This window comes from Neolamprologus multifasciatus, chromosome 6, assembly GCF_963576455.1.
Source record: "Neolamprologus multifasciatus chromosome 6, fNeoMul1.2, whole genome shotgun sequence".
Lineage (NCBI taxonomy): Eukaryota > Metazoa > Chordata > Actinopteri > Cichliformes > Cichlidae > Neolamprologus > Neolamprologus multifasciatus.
The window spans coordinates 36,368,718-36,387,529 of NC_140444.1; the positions used below are offsets into that span (position 1 = coordinate 36,368,718).

Genomic DNA, 18,812 nt, shown 5'->3' on the forward strand with positions numbered 1-18,812 from the left:
ATTTTAATGTTACTCATAGAGTAACATTAAAACATTTCACTAAAGGAAAGTCCATTTCAAAATTATTACCTCACGGAGGACTTGGCATATTATCCTTCCGCTTATCTTTTCCACAGGTAGAGGCAGAAACACTCCTTTTTCTGCCTCCTCTCATGTCCTCGTTGACAAGCTCATCAAGGGCCGGGTGACTTCCACTGAAGAAGGTCTTCCTTTTCTCTTTCGTTTCGTCAGGCAGAGCAGCAAAAGCCAGAGACGCCGCCTCTGTAAGAGGGGAGGATCCAAGGTCCTCGCCGTTGTCATCAGATGTCTTCTCACTGTCGATTTCCTCGTCATCACTATCGCTCTTGTTCTCGCCATCAGATGTCTCTATGACCAGGTTACCACCCAGCTCTTCATTACTCTCGTTACTTTTTTCACTTGACTGAGACAGTGGAGATGGTAACTCATCTTGGATAGGGCTAGGTTGGTTATCCTGATCATCCACTTGTGGATTATCTAATCCAAGCAAAACCGGGAGTGGCAGTGAGACTGACGTCGGGGGAGGAGGGAGAGGGGGGAGCCTCTCTCTCCTGGGCATTCACGGGGGCATCCATTGCTTGAAAAGGATCCTCCAAAGACGGGAAATCCAAAGTGTCTGAAGGTCGAGCTTGTCGGGAAAACTTAAGTATGTTCACAAAAGACTTTGGGCATTTAAAGAAAGTGTGCCCTTTCAGACCACAAAGGGAGCATTCACTTTCATTATGACAACTTTTAGCCTTGTGGCCCAACTCACCGCATTTCCAACATTTAATTGTGGGGCATTCTCTCGCCTGGTGGTCTAAATCTTGGCAGATAAAACACCTCACTGTTTGTCCTGGATAAATAATCCTGCCATTATAGAGGCCCAACGAGATGGAATTAGGAATGGAGATTATGTGTTACGCCCCAGTCTAGGGGTACAGGAACGCAACATAAGTTTGAAAAGATTGCCCTGCCCTGGTCCCCAAAACCATACACAGAGGGAAAACCAATTTCTTAGTGAACGGTGGTTTATTACTCTACACTGCAAAATGAAGCTCCGGGGTGAACAAAGGCCAAAATAACAAACAAAACAAGCTAAGTCAGGAGGTGCTGCTATCTAAAACCCTATGTGAAATCAAACCTCAAACAAAAGAAAAGCGCTACACCTAACTCCCTAACTGAAATAAACAGGAGAAAACAGTGCAAGGGAAAACAATAAGGCAGCTCACCCCTTCTGTTCCAGTGCTATTTACAATGAAAACTAATGTACACACTATATACAGAACTGAGAAAGTCACAGGTTTTGGAGGCCAGGGTCAGGTCTGCTGCTGTCAGTGGCTGCCCCGGGACAACTGCTGGTGAGGGATTTTGAATGCGACCACATGATCAGCGGACCAATCGGCAGCCGTCAGCTCATCAAATCCGGGGCCTGCAAAGACTTAAAGACACAGACAAAAACAGCCACCAAAACAGATTATGGACAGGGCCATAACAATATGTCCAGCTTCATCTCTACGCATCCGAACTTTGTATTTTCGGACTCCATACATGAATCGGAATTTATCCACTGGCTTGATGGGAGGTTGAAGAATCTCGCAATACCTTTTAAGATATTTTTTTTCTGGACTTTTAAGTCCAGAATTTAACAACAAGAGTCACTACCTCTACCTGGACAGAAGACTCCACTTGCCAGTCTTTCCATTTCGGGTGCGATGCGTTGGAAAAGGAAATCTCTAAGAAGCAACGTAAAGGCGCCTCTTGGGTGAAACACAGCTCAAAATCCCGTTTACTGGGAAGAGCGATGAAAGAGTATATATCTTGCACATTCACCCATGATGTTTGTAATAGCAGTTCTTCAGCAACATAATCACGGGTTGTGGGATCCCCGTTTCGGATGTACTTAAGTCTCACCCATAAATTGCTGAATTTAGAAGCAAACAATAATGGGGCATACGGGGGCATGATTACAGAACTACTAATAACGGTCAGTAACCTCCACCCTTGCCTCTTCAACTCATGGTTAAGGTTTCTTCTTTGAACGAACAAAGTTACAGTGAAAAATAAACATTTTCTGTGAAACATTTACCGATTTTCAACATTTTAAGTATCTGTTCATGGTATTGGTTAACAAAAAATATGGATACGATTTCATTTGAACCGTATGGGACCGGATACCAGTATCAGTGCATGCCTATCATGAAGTAGCCTAGGAACGAGGCTCCCTCCTGAACTTTTAAGCCTGAGAATGAGGCTGCTTTTAGATGATCTAGCCAAAGAACACACTTGGCCATTGAACAAGGCCAGAAAAACTTGTCATTTCTTTAGTGTCAACCTAAATATGGCTCGGTAGAGATAATCTCCAAAACCATCAGGGCGAAGTGAGTCCAGAAAGAGTATCTGTCTCTCAGCTACCAATATAGCCTGAAATGGACGTGTTAGCATCATCCATGAAAACATGACATGTCGCCCTACGTTATTTTCTATCAGATGAAAGAACACAGCGCGAGAAAGACCAAGGGCACTGACACAGAGCAGATAATGGTCAGCTTCACCTGCATGCCTGCTCCAAGCTGGAAAAAGCAGGATGTCCTTGGACCTAAAGTTTTCCTACAGGTATTGGTACAAATGAGTAAAAATGCACACACAGGAGAAAAATCAACAAAAAACGTACTGGCAAGCAACGAAGCAGGTTGACTTGTGGATCCTTCCAGGTGGCCACGACGTAGAAGTCAGCTATGTGAACATCTTTTCCCTAAAGGAAACGCACATACACAAAAACCCAAAATCAATAAACAACAACCATTCATGGCTTTAACCAAAGAAAAAATGTACCAGTACAACAGATTACATGTCTTTGTGCAGCATCCCCCACAATCTTCAGGCAAGCAATCCCAATCTGAAAGAAACAGCAAAAAGCAACAGAATACGGTTTCAGTTTCTATTCTTAAAATCTTGCATTACATGGTATTTTCTTTGCTGTACATTAGCTAAAGTAACAGGATATACTTACAGTAGATTCCATGGATCGTTCCAAACCCAGGCTCCAAAAGTCTTCCCGAGTCAGGCAGATATTGTCTTCCTTCACTAGGAGATCTCCTTTGGTCCAAAACATATTTGAGCTAAAGAGCACATCATTTGAATTTGCTTCAAAATATTATAGAAAATAATAAAGAAAAAGAATGAAAGGGAAAATACTAAATAAGGCTGGAATTACTCTCATGCTTCAGCAATTCTAAAAGCATCAACGACTTGGACTTATAAAGATTTAACATGACTGCACAGAAATGTGCCTTACCAGACTGGACTGAAGAGGTTCCAAGTCTTTCTGCCACTTTGCTCCTGGACTGGCATACTGATGATCAATCTGCCATTCCGGAGTCCCATATGAGTGGTCCAGGAGAAACTTCCTCCCAGTTGGTGGATCTGATAATATGCAAATATGTGGCATGACATACAAACTTTAATCCATTTTTAACATTGAATCAAAATGTAATTGCGACTACTTATTGCATGTCATACTCTTACTTTTTGATCTGTGGTAGTTCCTCAGCCTGGACACGTTTACCTTCTGGCAAGTTGCTCCCTTCACAATAGTGGCCACCCCCTTTGGCGTGATGCTGGCCACAGTGGACGATCCTTGGTGTTGGCTCAATAATGCATCTCCAGTGCGTCGTCTCTTTGGATCACCTGACAAAAGAACATCATCACCTGCTTGAACAACACACTGTCTTACCTGCTTCCTTTTCCGTGTTCCAAAGGTCTTCTTCTGGGTGTCCTGTGCCCTCTCAATGTTGCGAAGAACCTAAACAAATTACACAAAAATCAGAGAAATAAAATATTTATTATTCACCAAATTGCCGTGGAAATGCTCAATCTGTAAATAGAGAAAAGCTATCTACTACAGCAGAAAAAGTGCTGAATACACAATAAAAATGAGAATTGTATCAACCATATTTTCCCTTTTTTCCTAAACAAATCTCCTTTCCCTGTCAGCCAGCCCCCTTCAAATGTACAGACTGTTTCATTCAGAACTGTCATCTCCTCAACTCTTGTGTCGATGTCCTCTTCAGGGTTTGCAACCTCAAAGTCATCGTCCATGGGACAGGCGTTCATCACAGCAGGAAGATGTGGATGTCTCACTAAGAGAACCGTACGATTTGTTCCTCAAAGTTTGGTCTCCCTTGCTTTTTATTTGCCAGATGAATTGTCCCAATTGTTGAGAGGGGCCAGTTGTCTTTAGTGTGCCTCCAGGTAAATTGGAAGTCAGCACAAAGGATGGGAGTTCTGGGAGTTCACTTTTGTCTGTCAGTGAGACTGACAGACAGTCTCACTGACAGTCAGCACAAAGGATGGGAGTTCACTTTTGTCTCTTATTTTTTAGAAATCTGTGGGTGAAAAGATTGTAAATACTTGAGGGGTTTTCCTTCTGGTGGGGGGGGGGTGTCTTTCTCTCCTGCTTTTCCCATATATGTGTTTTGTTTGTCTCCTTATTTATGAAGAAAGCGTCCTTTTATGATCTACAACGTACTTTTATTATTCAATCTTAGCCAGCTGGAAGAACGAGTATCTCACCGCTTCTTAGCTCGCATGTCCATGTTAACAGATAGGGCCACCTTGTGGTATGGCATGAAACGACGTTAATTTACAGCAACAGCTGCTGATGTATTTGTAAATGTATGTAATGATTTGAAATGTATGGGATTCTGTTTGTTTTTTGTTTTGTTTTCACTTTGTGCTGATAATGAATAAAAACTGTTGAATCACAAAGAGGTTTTGATAATTAGCACATTCCCTAGAACTGTTTCAGCTGCTTGATGGGCTTAATTCAGTGCAATGTACATCCATCCATCGATCCATCTTCCTCCGCTTTATCCGAGGCCGGGTCGCGGGGGCAGCAGGAGGCTGCTGCTGCTCAACATTAAAAACACTTTTTTTTTTCATTTTGAGTGCAATGTACAACAAAATGAAAAAAGTGTTTTTAATGTTGATAATCACAGGTTCGCATCTGTTTTGCACCGGTTTTTAATCGTTCTCGGAGTTTGTGTCATCAGAATTGTTGTACACAGTCAAGGCTAGAAACCGTTTTCAGTAAGTTCAAATGTAAATATTTAAGAGACAAAATGTCTGAAAAGGTAGGAATTCATTAAATTAGCGCAGGCTTATTGTGACCTGAAAGTAGAAAAAGTAAAAGACAAAGCGGCTGCTCTCTCACTGCTGATTGAGTCAGTGGAGCCTCAGGCAGCAGTCATCTTTATGGCAGTAATCCTTTGAAGCAGCCTGTATATAATTACACTTACTACCTCCTTCCTTTAATACAAAATATTTGTTAGCCACGTGGTACGTTGAGCAGTGAAGTTCTGGCCAAAAATAAGTTGGAAACACATTCAGAATTTGAGTGTGCTACATGTCATATATGCATGAATGAATAGTTGTTGATTTGGATGCAGGTGACGTGGAAGGTGTTATGCAGAGAATAAAGCTGTGGCAGTAAACTGAGAATATTGTCATGTCTGTCTGAACACTCAACAAAAAAAACAAAACAAAAACAAAACACTACTGTAGAGCCGTATAATACATCAAAAGCGTTTTCAATACAAATTCCAAGTTAGATTGACCATTTCTATGAAAATAAGTTTGATAGAACTTGACTAGACACAAAAGGGATAGGATGAGCTCTACGGAAGAGATGGGTGGCCCTGAAAAGGACCTTTGTTGTCGTTGTTGTTGTTGAGGAGTGCTGTAAGCTTAACCACCAAAGCCGTACAGAGTGCGACCCTGTCTCTTCAGAGCGTACACCACATCCATGGCGGTGACGGTCTTTCTCTTGGCGTGCTCGGTGTAGGTGACGGCGTCGCGGATGACGTTCTCCAGAAAGACCTTCAAGACGCCACGGGTCTCCTCGTAGATGAGACCAGAAATACGCTTGACACCACCACGGCGAGCCAGGCGGCGGATAGCTGGCTTAGTGATGCCCTGGATGTTATCACGAAGCACCTTACGATGACGCTTAGCGCCTCCTTTTCCGAGTCCTTTACCTCCCTTCCCGCGACCACTCATTTTGGCTGTTCAGAAACAAATGTGAAGGGTTGCTTGACGGACTGGTGAATTTACATGTGATTTGAGGACGTAAAAGAAAACAGGAGTGCTTGAAACTACGGCCATCTACTGGCCTTTGTCGGAAATGAGGAACAACATGACTGTGCCTGGGGTGCAGTAGCTGTGTACTGTACACGATATGAGATTGAGTACTACATGTGTCACAGAGACAATCCAACAGTTTTCCAGTTGATATGTTTATTAAAGGCCAATAAGCAATGGTGCCTCCAACGGAGCCAGAAAAGGGGGGAAAGGTCATGCCATGAAATATTATTAGTTGTCCCCAGGTCAAATAGGTTGTTAATGCGGTTTTACCTTGAAACTCTGAATTCCAGAACTTCCATAATCAATATAGTTTTAGAAGTGTGTTTATATTGGCTTTGCTACATGCAATAGCATTCCCAGATGATGGCAACAGATTATTCAGAATGTCAATAGTATATTTTCTGACTTGAAAGTGGCGGTGAGTCATACTGTGGGAGCACTATGTCGTCTACTTGACTGGACAGTTGTGGACAGCTTCACAGTATAATTTTTGTGTATGTTATCAATGTGAAAGTGTGAAGAGAGTTTGTGCAGTGAGATTAGTTTAACAGAGTTGCCAAAAGTCAGCTGTTGGTGTTGGAGGTGGGAAGATCAATGCAACATCAGCGATGTGGCCTAGGTATTGTATCAACGCCAGTGGAACATGACGATGCTGTGTTTCCATGCTCAAAGTTACTTCAAAGAATTATTTTTGCTGATTCTTTTTTATATATCTTTGGGAGTGAAAAAAAAAAAATGCACCTGTGAAGTGAACATGAACTGTGAAAAATATGTGATCCATGTTAGGCTTATTGTTTCCCAAAGGTACTTTAGAGCAGGGGTGTCAATGATATGGCATAGCATAAAGCCCTCCAATGTGACCAGCGTTGTAAAATAAAGGAAGGAGACATTTCCTAATTGTAACTGTATGTGTAGTTTTTCTGCTGATGAAGCCCCATAATTCCTGGTACACAGCAATTAAGAATGATTGTCACTCACTATAGAAGTAGTAGTTGTACTGTAAGTAATGTAACGTTGTGTGTAGCAGGAAAGAATTGTAAGTAGTGGTGCTTACCAACAATATGGCTTCTATTATATTAAAAACAAATCAAGAACATTGTGCTGTCTTGTATAAGACAAATGTTATAGTAAGAAAGGAGTGCTCTCGGTGTGAGTGTGTTGGCTCTGAAAAGAGCCGTTGTTTGAAGGAGGGCGTGCAGACAGCTTAAGCCCTCTCTCCGCGGATGCGGCGAGCCAGCTGAATGTCTTTGGGCATGATGGTGACCCTCTTGGCGTGTATGGCGCACAGGTTGGTGTCCTCGAAGAGTCCGACCAGGTAAGCCTCGCTGGCCTCCTGCAGAGCCATGACAGCGGAGCTCTGGAAACGCAAGTCGGTCTTGAAATCCTGAGCGATCTCGCGGACCAGGCGCTGGAAGGGCAGCTTGCGAATGAGCAGCTCGGTGGACTTCTGGTAACGGCGGATCTCGCGCAGAGCCACGGTGCCGGGCCTGTAACGGTGAGGCTTCTTGACGCCTCCGGTGGCCGGGGCGCTCTTACGAGCGGCCTTGGTGGCCAGCTGCTTCCTGGGGGCTTTGCCGCCAGTGGATTTGCGAGCGGTCTGCTTGGTTCTTGCCATTCTTTCTCTCTTTGCCTTTTCTCTGTGCAAAACAGAAAATATAACAACCGGAGGAGACTCGCCGCTCTTAAAGTGTGTGACTGGCTGTGACGTGGCGCCGCTGCGGCTCGTGATTGGTGAGGGGCTCCACGTGGTGCTCAGCACCGCTCAGAGTAGCACCGCCCCGCCTGAGTGTGTGCTGCTCATTGGAGGAAGGTGCTTTGAAAACGCGCGCTGCCGCGAGCCTGTCTGCGATTGGTGTGTGGCGAAGCTGCCCGCGCTCTGCGGAAATATAAGCCAGGCTCTGCGCCGATCGGGCCACATTTCCTTTGAGTGTTAACACTGTGAAGAGAAGTTACAAGATGAGTGGACGTGGCAAAACCGGAGGCAAAGCCAGAGCGAAGGCTAAGACCCGCTCATCCCGTGCCGGGCTGCAGTTCCCCGTGGGTCGTGTCCACAGGCTGCTGCGCAAAGGCAACTATGCGGAGCGCGTGGGTGCCGGCGCCCCCGTCTACCTGGCAGCTGTGCTCGAGTACCTGACCGCTGAGATCCTCGAGTTGGCTGGCAACGCAGCCCGCGACAACAAGAAGACTCGTATCATCCCACGTCACCTGCAGCTGGCTGTGCGCAACGACGAGGAGCTCAACAAGCTCCTTGGCGGAGTCACCATCGCCCAGGGTGGTGTGCTGCCCAACATCCAGGCCGTGCTGCTGCCCAAGAAGACCGAGAAGCCTGCCAAGGCCAAGTAAATGCCAAAGCCTCTGCTTCACGCACCAAACTAATAAACAAAGGCTCTTTTCAGAGCCACACACTTCTTTCTGAGCAAACATCCTCGTGCCTCTTCATCTACCTTGTTCTCGACAACTTCCCTGTGTGTGTACTGATTTCTTTTCCAATCCGATACCAAGTAATATTCAGGATGGTATCGACGATACTGATCCGATACTTCGTACAAAAACTTATTTTATTTATTATATCTCAAATTATAGCATCATAACTATTACAGGACATCAGATTACTTGTTCTTATCACTTAATAATGTAGGGTTCATCATACAGAAATAAAAAAACTGAAGTTGTGCTATTTGAACACGTTGCCTGCCTGCAGCACTAAAGGACTCTGAGAGACGTCTGTCTCGCCCTAGCAGCACCGGTCCCTCTCCTCCTCTTCAGTTCACCTCAACATACGCGCCTCATATTCTGTGATATGATTTACTCTGAGGTGTTTGACAAGGTTAGCGATGTTGCCACAACCATACATGCCAACCCTCCCCATTTTTCCGCGGGAATCCCGAAGCCACCATTCTCCGGAATTTCCACCTGGACAACAAAATTGAAAAATCATATCGCAGAATTCATAGCGCGGCCCAGCCAATTCGCTACTCGGGTTAAACATGATATATAAGTCACTTTGATAACTTAAAAATGTTATTGTTTGGCTTTTTCAGTGTTTTATTTGTTCGTGAGTAAAGCGGTTTGGCTGAGATTAATTTTATTAGATTAGATTAAATTAAATTTAACTTTATTAATCCCTCAGGAGGGTTCCTCCGGGGTTTTCACACAGCTGAATAAACGTCAAACAGAAAACTAATTAAAGAAAGTGTGAGACGGTCGAGAGTTTACGCCAGCACCCGGTTATATTTTAGATATATAACCCTCCACCGAGGGAGCTCGTGACGTACTACCCGGCTTTCTTTAGACCGCGAAGGCCGGGTCCTCAGGTGGAAGCAGCCTCTGAATTTGGACACCCCCGCTGTTTCCGGGCCGGCCAATAATAACGGTGATATTTAACGTATTTTATCCGATAAATAAACCCTGTAAAATGTATTTATCACCCCCCCCCAACCGCCCTTTTGAATGTCTCCCTAATTCTGCGGTCTCAAGGTTGGGAAAGTATGGCCACAACACCTCACTCTTGGAGCACTTTTTTGCCACATGTATCGCAAACCATGACTCAGCTGTTTGCGGAGGTAAAATACGTCCGCACAATTACGCTCAGCCATTGTTGTGAGTGCGCGCGCCAAGGGGCTGCGAGACATTTATACAGCCGTATTTCGCACATGACTATGAAAGGCGGAAGAGGAAGTAGTTCCTTTGAATGTAGACAATCCGAATGTTATAGTTTCTTTCCACTGTGTTCCTGTTAATGATAAACTACAAATTTACTCTAAATTACTAAAATATCGATATTTTAATGTGAGAATCGATTCTAGAACATAAATGACTGGTATCGGAGGAATCGATATTTCAGGATCGATCCGCACATCACTAGTGTATTAGCTTTTAGTTACTTAACTCTTATTAATCTTACAAAATTATCCCAGGAAGTATATTTCTTTTCAGCAACACCTCGTCTTGGATCAAAACCACTTGCAGTCTCTCTCGCAGCGTGATCGATGTCCGTGCCTTTTTCACCTCCGTTAGCTTGTATCTATCAGAAATCTGTCACTTTATTCTAACAAACTTGCTCAAGTCAAAAGATCAGGTTCAACACAACTGACTACATCACGTTTTTACGCTCTTAACAATTCGGAGCTACTCATTACTGATATGCTAACTACGGCCGTAGAAATGCATCATGGTTGACATTAAAAGCAGATCCTAAGCTCGTGTAAACAGACACGACGCGGTTCATGACCAATGTTCCCTCTAATTTTTCATGTGCCTGAGCGGACACTTGGACCACTGTGAGCAACAGCAGACGTGTGCACTGTGGTCACGCGGGCATCGAATCCATCCAAGTTACATGGTTTATTAAAATAATCAAATTACAGCATTTACATTTATGTTAGACTACTTTTAACTGCTTTAGCCCCACTTACAATGAAAATAAAAAAAATCTTGTTCATGACCTTTGTAGTGTGTTAACACTATTGGAAGTAAAAATAACTTGAACTCCAACTTTGAAAACACAATTTTTTTTTTTTAATATAAGGCTCTAACTTGTATGATGAGTCTGTGGTCTGGGAGAGAGTCTGTAACTCTGTCTGCAAAATACAGCATATAATGACCAATGTTTGGCAATTAATTATATAGTTCTTCAAAAAAATAATTGAGTTTTACAAACAACGTTTTTTGCAGCTGTTTACCTAAAAATGCAGCCAAGGCGTTTTTTTAAATAAACATTTCAAACTATTTTCAGAACAATCAGCTGTTCTGCATCAAATCTGATGCCACACAAATTATTTGTTTCACTCCAAAAAATAGTTTCTGTCCACTATGAGATAAAGGAGAACAACAGCCTGATACCTGCAGGCCTGACAACAGGAGATGTATCACTGCTGTAACACCTGTAACATTCAGCAGTCGCCTCATTGTTCTGACACACACAACAAAACTATTGACTACACTACACACTAACTACACAAGATTTGCGCTAAACGTCGCAAATCTCTCACATCTCAAAACATTCCTAAAACTTTTCCCCTTCCTAAACAACTGTTGCCATATCATTTTTTGATTGGTTGACATGGTACATTTTTCGACCAATAGGAAAGGGTGGAGTTTTTTTGGTGTTGTTTTTGCTCACAGGCTTTCGGGCGTTTTCCTTATAAAATGCCGTTTTGACCGTTTCTTCCTGCAGTAAATATAAACAACGATAGTATTCAGGAAGAAAACCAAACATTGCAGATATTTTTATCATAACTCTGGTTTTACTTGGCCGATCAACACAATTTAAAAACTGGTATAAAGTCCACACTTTTTCTGTCTGTCCTGCTCACATCTCCAATGGTTGTACACGTTGTCATTAACGTCAGCCTCGCCGCTTTGCTTGCTAAAACACCGGTGTCAGCACATGAGGACGCTGTCATAGCCTGTCATCGACGTTGATTAAGCTGCGTATATACGAATGTGAATCGCATTATTGGCTGGACTATGGGACAAGGTGGCATCATTCTAATCCCATACGGGAGCAGCCAGTCACTTACTGACTAACACTGCAAAACAGAATTGTTAAAGTTTTAATTTTAATTTCAATTCAGGTTAGATTTTTTTTGTGCGCAACGCAGATTTTCTGTGCGCAGAGACCGTGCCAGCAGTGCGCAATTACGCACGCGCGCAGCATAGAGGGAACATTGTTTATGACACATGAGGCAAGACCACAAACTTTGTCAAACACAAAAGCCATAACACAGAGGAGGGGGACGTGTGGTGGACGTACTCTGGTGCTGCAGGAACTATCCAGGTGCAGAGGGAGGAAAATGTGGAGCCCTTTGCGACGTGTTCAGCGCTGCTGCTGAATTTGGGAAATTTTGGAAAGTCACTTCCGTCTAGGCTTAGGTTTTTGTATCTATATTTTGAAATAATGGGAATTCCCCCGCATCCTTAACGCCAAGGAAGCCCATTTGTTGAAATGTACAGTAATCAAAATGGTCATGACATTAGTCATGAAATAAATACATGCAACAGTAAATAGCTGCATGGGTTCAGCTTGGAGTAAAGTGTGTGCTTGAAATCACCTAATATCAGTTCAACTGGCCTAGATTTAGTCCGGTCGGGTTGTAGAGTGGAGCATTTAATTTGATTATATTGTCTCGGTATTCTTAAAATATACAGTGTGTTTCCACTAAAACAGCAGATTAGAAATAAAAATAGAAGAGAAAAATATTCCATACGTAGATGATAACATGCATCTATTAATTTATTTCCAGTCATATTTGTTGTTTATTTAAAAAAGTGTAGGTGATGACTTTTAAAGGTTTCTTGTATTATAATGCTTCATAGTAAGAGATAAGAAGTGATGTGATGTATTGACTATGAAGGTATGACTGTAAACATAGTTGTAGATTTGTGAAGACACAGCACTCGTGTACATGTGACTGTTGCCATCACAAACACGTGACCCTATACTGTGTTCTCTGCATCCGTTGCATTGTTGCGCTGATCATCACCTGCGCACACGTACACACACGTACACACGTACACACGTACACACACACACACACACACACACACACAACTCCTGAGCGCTTTTAATTTTTAAGGGTTGTCTTACAGTATGTTTTGCACCAAGTATCGCAGCAATTTGCTAATGTCATAACCCCCCCCCCCCCCCCGTTTGGCAATAACACTCTTTGTGATTGTGAAATGTGAGCCATGATAGTAATACAAGCTGCAAGTGTTATGAGAAAAAAAAAAAAAAAAACACCAAAAAGTATCTTACGTTGCTTTAACAATAATGGTATTATTGTGAATAATAATAATAATAATAATAATAATAATAATAATAATAAGTGTTGCGTGATTGTGAGGAAGGAGCTCTGGCGTGTTGCTGTGGTGGCTCTGAGAAGAGCCGTTGTTGAGTGCGAGGAGAGAGTGTTGGCAGCTCACTTCTTCTTGGCTGCTGTGGCCGCCTTCTTGACTTTGGGCTTGGCGACCTTCTTAGCGGGGGCTTTCTTGGCTGCGGCGGGCTTCTTGGTGACCTTCTTGGGGCTCTTGGCTGGTGCCTTCTTGGGGCTCTTGGTGGGCTTCTTGGCCGCCGCAGCGGGCTTCTTTGCCTTCTTGGGGGACTTCTTAGCGGCTGCGGGCTTCTTGGCTGCCTTCTTGGGGGACTTCTTAGCGGCTGCTGCCGGCTTCTTGGCTTTGGCAGCGGCGGGCTTCTTGGCTTTGGGAGCGGCTTTCTTTGCGGGCTTCTTGGCTTTGCTGTCGGTAGGCTTCTTGTTCATCTTGAAGGATCCGGAGGCCCCGGTGCCCTTGGTCTGCACCAGAGTGCCCTTGGCCACCAGGCTCTTGATGGCGGTCTTGACGCGGGCCTTGTTCTTGTCCACATCGTAGCCTCCGGCAGCCAGAGCCTTCTTGAGAGCGGCTGTGGACACGCCGCTGCGCTCCTTGGAAGCGGCCACGGCTTTCACGATCAACTCGCCCACGCTGGGGCCCACCTTCTTCGGCTTGGAAGCCGCCGTCTTCTTCTTGGCCGCCTTGGCCGGGGCGGCGGCAGCAGCAGGTGCGGGTGCTTCCTCTGACATTTTTCCCTTTCGCTTGTGATCGAGAGTCACGGTGCAGTGATGGCAACTCGGAAGCGTCAAGCTGCACTTAAACGCACCATGAGAACCGTGGAGAGTGAATGTAGCGCGCGCCGCTCTCGCGTGCGCCACGCAATGCTTCAGTTTGTGTTTCGTGTCTCGGGATCAAAGAGCTCAAAGTGAGTGTGTGAGCAGCACTGCAGGCCGACAGTGGAGCAGTCCACAGCGGACTCGTGTCTCCTCGGGCAGGCCTCGTGTCGGGCTCTGGTGCTCTCTGCTCTTGCTTTGTGGAGCCTCCAAAGCTCAGCGACTCAGTGCGGAGCTCAGCGCTGCTCGGCGGCTTTTTGCGCTCTTTTCTTTCCTAAAACAAAGGAGCCGCAGCAGAGCTCCGTGAAAAGCCCTTTTCCAGCTCAGACACATGTTCGTTCACGCACTCCGAGTTAAAAGCAGCATCTGGTGAGCGCAGCTGTGGGACAAAGTGACGCCGCGAACTCCCAGCAAACACACCGATGCAGCTGGAGGCCCACGGAGCAGCGAGACTTGTGAGAGAGCTGCTCACTTCTAACCAAAGCACAGCGGCCTCGAGTTTCACTCACGTTGTTGTATATGAGAAATCACCATTAGTTAGTCACCTTACGACAGCTCGCTTCCACACTTTGGCCCTGATCTCTTAGTCTGCATCAGTCTGTTTCCTTCCAGCTACAGTTACCAAGCAGATAGATATATCTTATTCACAGCACTTGCTACAATAGTTGTACTATCTAAAGGCATATAGAAAGGTGGCTACGGAGCCAACAAATGATGAATTATATTGAAGATAGCTTTGACGGAAATTCCTCTTTGAGCATGGCTAGGAAAGCTGGATGGTAGGACACAGCAGAGCCTGCCTGTGGGATAGGCAGTATAGGCAAATGGTAAAGATGCCTTCCATCCAGGGGTACCACAAGTGGGGGAAGAGAAAACACATTGGACTCCTTTTCTTATAATAATAAATAAGAAAAATTAATAACTTAATATAAAAAATTATATTAATGGTAGTAATTCATACCTTTCCTAGTATCCATTTGGGGATCTAGGGTAGCTAATGTTTGCCCTGTAATAGTCCAAACAAACCACGCCTTTATCATAGTTGTTAGTCTAGTTGTGTAATTATAGTGTTAACGTGCACATCATCAAGTCAAGTAGCTTTATTGTCATTTCAACCATGTGCAGTGGTACAGTACAGTGTTCTTCCAAGACTGTGGTGCTACATAGGACAATTAACACAGGACCACATAAAGTGCAAATGTACAACATAAGAAAAACGGTGCAACCCCAGATCAGAACAATACAGACAAATTGATACTAAAGTTTAAGTTTACTGCTTCTTTGGATTCTGCTGTGCAAAATTTTTGTGAAATGACAAAAGTAACTTTGGATATCAGAAGAAAAAAAAGGAAAAAAAACAAAAAACTTCCATTTTACACAAAGTAAAGAAACTGTCAAAATGAGTTAACTGGCCAGAGCAACATTTGTGTTCAGGTTTGTGGAAAAAGTACTGTTTTCAATTTTTTTTTTTTTTTGAATTTGCTTTGTATTGAATATATTTGGAAATCAGAATATATATATTAAAAAAAAAAATAACCCCTTATCCCCAAGGGGCAATGAAGAGACAATGGAGCAGCATGACGTTGAAGACAAGGACAGGGCATAAACAGGCAATAAGAATGAGATGACACAGTATATACAGTTTTAAAATGAAAGTGACTGAATAGGTGAATAAATAAGTCAGTGACTAAAAGTGAATAAAGTGTCGGCAGTACTAAAAGAGCGTAGAGTAGTTTATGTTTACAGGTGTGGGAAATGACGTTAAGGGCTGAGTTAAAAAGCAGAGTGGCTTTGGGACAGAGGTGGCTCTCCTCTCAGTCCTGCAGGAAATGCAGCGGAGACGCCGCCCACAGGGGAGCCATTGAAATGCACGTAAAGACTGTCAAATGTAAAGTGGCATTAATGTTGTATTTGTAGTTACTTTGTCGTCGTTCCACAATAAACACACACGAGAAGACATTTCCTGAGTCAATGTAGCGGATCAGTAGCACCTTGTGACAAAGAAGCATTTCCGCGATTGCTGTAGTTGGTAACATAGTAACTGCACGTTTGAAGGAAGATCGTATGCTCTTCAGGACAAAGTGTGTGGCTCTGAAAAGAGCCGTTGGGTTGACTGACAGCAGGATCAGTTTACTTGGAGCTGGTGTACTTGGTGACGGCCTTGGTGCCCTCAGACACGGCGTGCTTGGCCAGCTCACCGGGGAGCAGCAGGCGCACTGCGGTCTGGATCTCCCTGGACGTGATGGTGGAGCGTTTGTTGTAGTGGGCCAGGCGAGAGGCCTCGGCAGCGATGCGCTCGAAGATGTCGTTGACAAACGAGTTCATGATGCTCATGGCCTTGGACGAGATCCCGGTGTCGGGGTGGACCTGCTTCAGCACCTTGTACACGTAGATGGCGTAGCTCTCCTTCCTGGTCTTTCTCTTCTTCTTGCCGCCCTTGCCAGCGGTCTTGGTCACGGCTTTCTTAGAGCCCTTCTTGGGCGCGGACTTTGCGGGTTCAGGCATTTTGTTCCTTCAGTACTCTGCAGCAACGAATGAGTTGTGTGACAGAGAGCAGCTCCCTTTATACAGGCTGTATGCTAATATCACTGCGCAGGCCCTCGGCTCTCATTGGCTGAGCTGCACAGTGGGCCGGACATTGTGTTGGAGGAAATCTATGAATTGTGCTACAACAGGCGCGCATCTAACGAAGAAGTCATTTGTATTATATGAGCAGTAAATGTAGTGCTCTGTGTGGCAAATATGGAGGAGTTAGGGAGACACAGACTGGAAGCAAGAATATGCTTAAGATGTGACTACAGTCTACAGTAGTGAATTGGGCCTCAGCAGCAGCAGTGTTTCTTTGGAGCAGTGAGCTTTGTTATCTTCACACCATGCTGGCGTTTTCAGAGTGATGATGATGACATTTAAGAACTGTAGAACACTCGATGCTGACGGGCTTACGAAGCGCAGTAGTTTTGAAACGCTGCGCTGAAGCGTGCTTGAAACGGCTCATGTCACGTGTAACCAACATGTTGATGTGTTTCACTGCAGTTTCAACAGCTGCAGTGAAAGTGCTTCAAATAAATGAAGCGCTTTCATATATTAGTATCAGTATGTATCAGTTCAACTCTACAAGAATCTTGATGATGTATCTCCTTACAACAAATGAATGTGCATCTCACTAACAGCTACTCAGATTTAGCACTCTTAACATCATTAGTCAGCCTACAATAGTTATGCTGTGACAACACAGTAAAGTGTGGCTATGATAATGATACTCAAGTCAAAGAATTCATGTTAATTTTCCAAATTATATTAGATATTATATCCAAGGTGGGTAAGAAGATCTAAAAAAAGATCATTTGTGACCTTCGCTGACACCATTTCTTTACTCTGATGAGTTCTGAAGCCTTACTGAAAGTCTTCTAATCAACCATTCTTCTGTAGATGATGAGTTAACCGTTTTACAACTACTCTTTCAGGAATTTTTGAGAAAGTGGTTGATTACTGCCAGCTTGAAGGCTTGAACAGTCCTGTAGGTCTAAATGACATGTTGATGGTTTGGAGGAAGTAATCACCAAAGCTAACTCAAAAGACCAATTGGATAAAAAGAGTCTAAATACAAATCAAATTAAGTTGAAATGTTAGTTTTTCCACTAATGAATTTTCAGCACCAACAAATATATTTCTGTTTATATTATAGGTTAAAAAGCAGTCTGAATTATTCTTAATGAGGTATTCACAAATTTACAGGTGTATTACTCTGTACAGCTTCCATATTTTGAAAATAATATTACAAAGCATCAACATATGTTGCTTATATGCTAAGGCAGCAGCTTAAAGACTCGTGATAATAGCTCAACATGCTTGTTTAGTTTCCTGCAGCTGACCACGATTCAGACTGAACCATGAATGGAAACCATTGCAGATGTCTATTTAAAAAGCATCAACAATTCAAAGGTAAACTTTTGTGCTCAATAATCTGTTAGTACACAGAGTTTATTCTTTGTCAGGTCACACGTCAGCTGTCAGCAAAACTTTTACGGTGTGGTTTGCTGGGGCAGCAGCATTTCTGCTGGGGACAGAAAGAGACCGAACAGACTGATCTGGAGGGCCAGCTCTGTTCTAGGATGTCCTCTGGACCCACTGGAGGTGGTGAGTGACAGGAGAATGGTGACTAAGCTCTCATCCCTGTTGGACAACATCTCCCACCTCATGCAGGAGACTCTGACAGGATTGAGATCAGGACAAGCGTGTTTGCTTGACATCCATAAGCCATGTTGGCTTGACTTATTTTTGCAGTCCAATTCAATTGCCATTTCATGCCAAACATCATCCCATCTTGTGCATCTATTAGTATTCCAAAAAAACACATGAAAAGTGGAAAATATATAATTATGTCATGCAAAATCCTTCCAACCAATTTACAATCACTCCAAGATCTTCACTGTAGGCCTTAATTTCCTGTCTATTTGAGTAGGCATGTTGGTCATGTTGGCTAGGGGCTTCACTTTGTGCAGTGTCTCCTAAATTGATGGTGTGCCCCATTTACGTGGAAGATATTGTTTGATTTGAGTGACAAATTAAATAAATCCAGTTTTGAGATCCCTTCCCAGATGCCTTAACGCCCATTCACATCCTGGGCCATCTGACCTCAGGGAATCACATGATAGGATGGGGCCAGGTTTCACAATGAGCTCACCCAAAACCTTGGCTGATTGTGACCTACACCCGTTTTCACACCTTGGCTCATGTGATTAGGTAGAGGATCATTAGGTGGTCCATTGTCCCTCGTGGGGGGAAACGCCCACATATTGCCATGGCTGGTACATCAGCACACTGACACTAAAGATACATTGTGCCTAATCCGGTTGTTAAGTCTGACGTCACTAGCCGTGTCTGGGCCTAAACTCCGCTGCAGGTCCATATATCAAACGATCACTATGGCATTACTGAGAGTTGAAAAACTGTCTAAAGTCTTTCATCTGTAATAAAATGATCAGCGTTCTGCTCTACCAGGTGTAACAATTGAGTTTAACATCCAGG

At 43.8% G+C, this 18,812-nt stretch overlaps 4 protein-coding genes and 2 pseudogenes across 5 annotated transcripts; 1 reads left to right on the plus strand and 5 right to left on the minus strand.

Annotated features, from left to right (window-relative positions):
* Window positions 1–1,010: 1,010 nt before the first annotated feature.
* On the minus strand, window positions 1,011–5,384 carry LOC146517576 (uncharacterized; annotated as a pseudogene). Its single transcript, XR_014874701.1, has 9 exons — window positions 5,342–5,384; window positions 4,018–4,163; window positions 3,526–3,802; window positions 3,296–3,423; window positions 3,011–3,119; window positions 2,849–2,896; window positions 2,672–2,752; window positions 2,527–2,607; window positions 1,011–2,421 (listed from the first exon to the last, which is right to left on the minus strand). The product of XR_014874701.1 is annotated as an uncharacterized LOC146517576 (transcript).
* A 324-nt stretch (window positions 5,385–5,708) lies between these two features.
* Window positions 5,709–6,092, minus strand: LOC146517577 (histone H4). Its single transcript, XM_085162441.1, has one exon. The coding sequence runs from the start codon at window positions 6,055–6,057 to the stop codon at window positions 5,746–5,748; it is 312 nt and encodes a 103-aa protein (XP_085018567.1). The 5' UTR covers window positions 6,058–6,092; the 3' UTR covers window positions 5,709–5,745.
* Window positions 6,093–7,299: 1,207 nt separating this feature from the next.
* Window positions 7,300–7,798, minus strand: LOC146517578 (histone H3). The gene has a single exon (XM_085164084.1). It carries the CDS (start codon window positions 7,754–7,756, stop codon window positions 7,346–7,348), a length of 411 nt encoding a protein of 136 aa, XP_085020210.1. The 5' UTR covers window positions 7,757–7,798; the 3' UTR covers window positions 7,300–7,345.
* A 247-nt stretch (window positions 7,799–8,045) lies between these two features.
* LOC146517579 (histone H2A) lies at window positions 8,046–8,546 on the plus strand. The gene has a single exon (XM_085164093.1). It carries the CDS (start codon window positions 8,098–8,100, stop codon window positions 8,482–8,484), a length of 387 nt encoding a protein of 128 aa, XP_085020219.1. The 5' UTR covers window positions 8,046–8,097; the 3' UTR covers window positions 8,485–8,546.
* Window positions 8,547–12,952: 4,406 nt separating this feature from the next.
* On the minus strand, window positions 12,953–14,083 carry LOC146517580 (histone H1 pseudogene; annotated as a pseudogene).
* A 1,786-nt stretch (window positions 14,084–15,869) lies between these two features.
* On the minus strand, window positions 15,870–16,315 carry LOC146517581 (histone H2B 1/2). The gene has a single exon (XM_085164088.1). The coding sequence runs from the start codon at window positions 16,287–16,289 to the stop codon at window positions 15,915–15,917; it is 375 nt and encodes a 124-aa protein (XP_085020214.1). The 5' UTR covers window positions 16,290–16,315; the 3' UTR covers window positions 15,870–15,914.
* Between the last annotated feature and the right edge of the window lie 2,497 nt (window positions 16,316–18,812).

Excerpts from the sequence above, each read along its gene's own strand:
- LOC146517577 (XM_085162441.1), bottom strand. The coding sequence starts at position 6,057 with ATGAGTGGTCGCGGGAAGGGAGGTAAAGGACTCGGAAAAGGAGGCGCT.
- LOC146517578 (XM_085164084.1), bottom strand. The coding sequence starts at position 7,756 with ATGGCAAGAACCAAGCAGACCGCTCGCAAATCCACTGGCGGCAAAGCC.
- LOC146517579 (XM_085164093.1), top strand. The coding sequence starts at position 8,098 with ATGAGTGGACGTGGCAAAACCGGAGGCAAAGCCAGAGCGAAGGCTAAG.
- LOC146517581 (XM_085164088.1), bottom strand. The coding sequence starts at position 16,289 with ATGCCTGAACCCGCAAAGTCCGCGCCCAAGAAGGGCTCTAAGAAAGCC.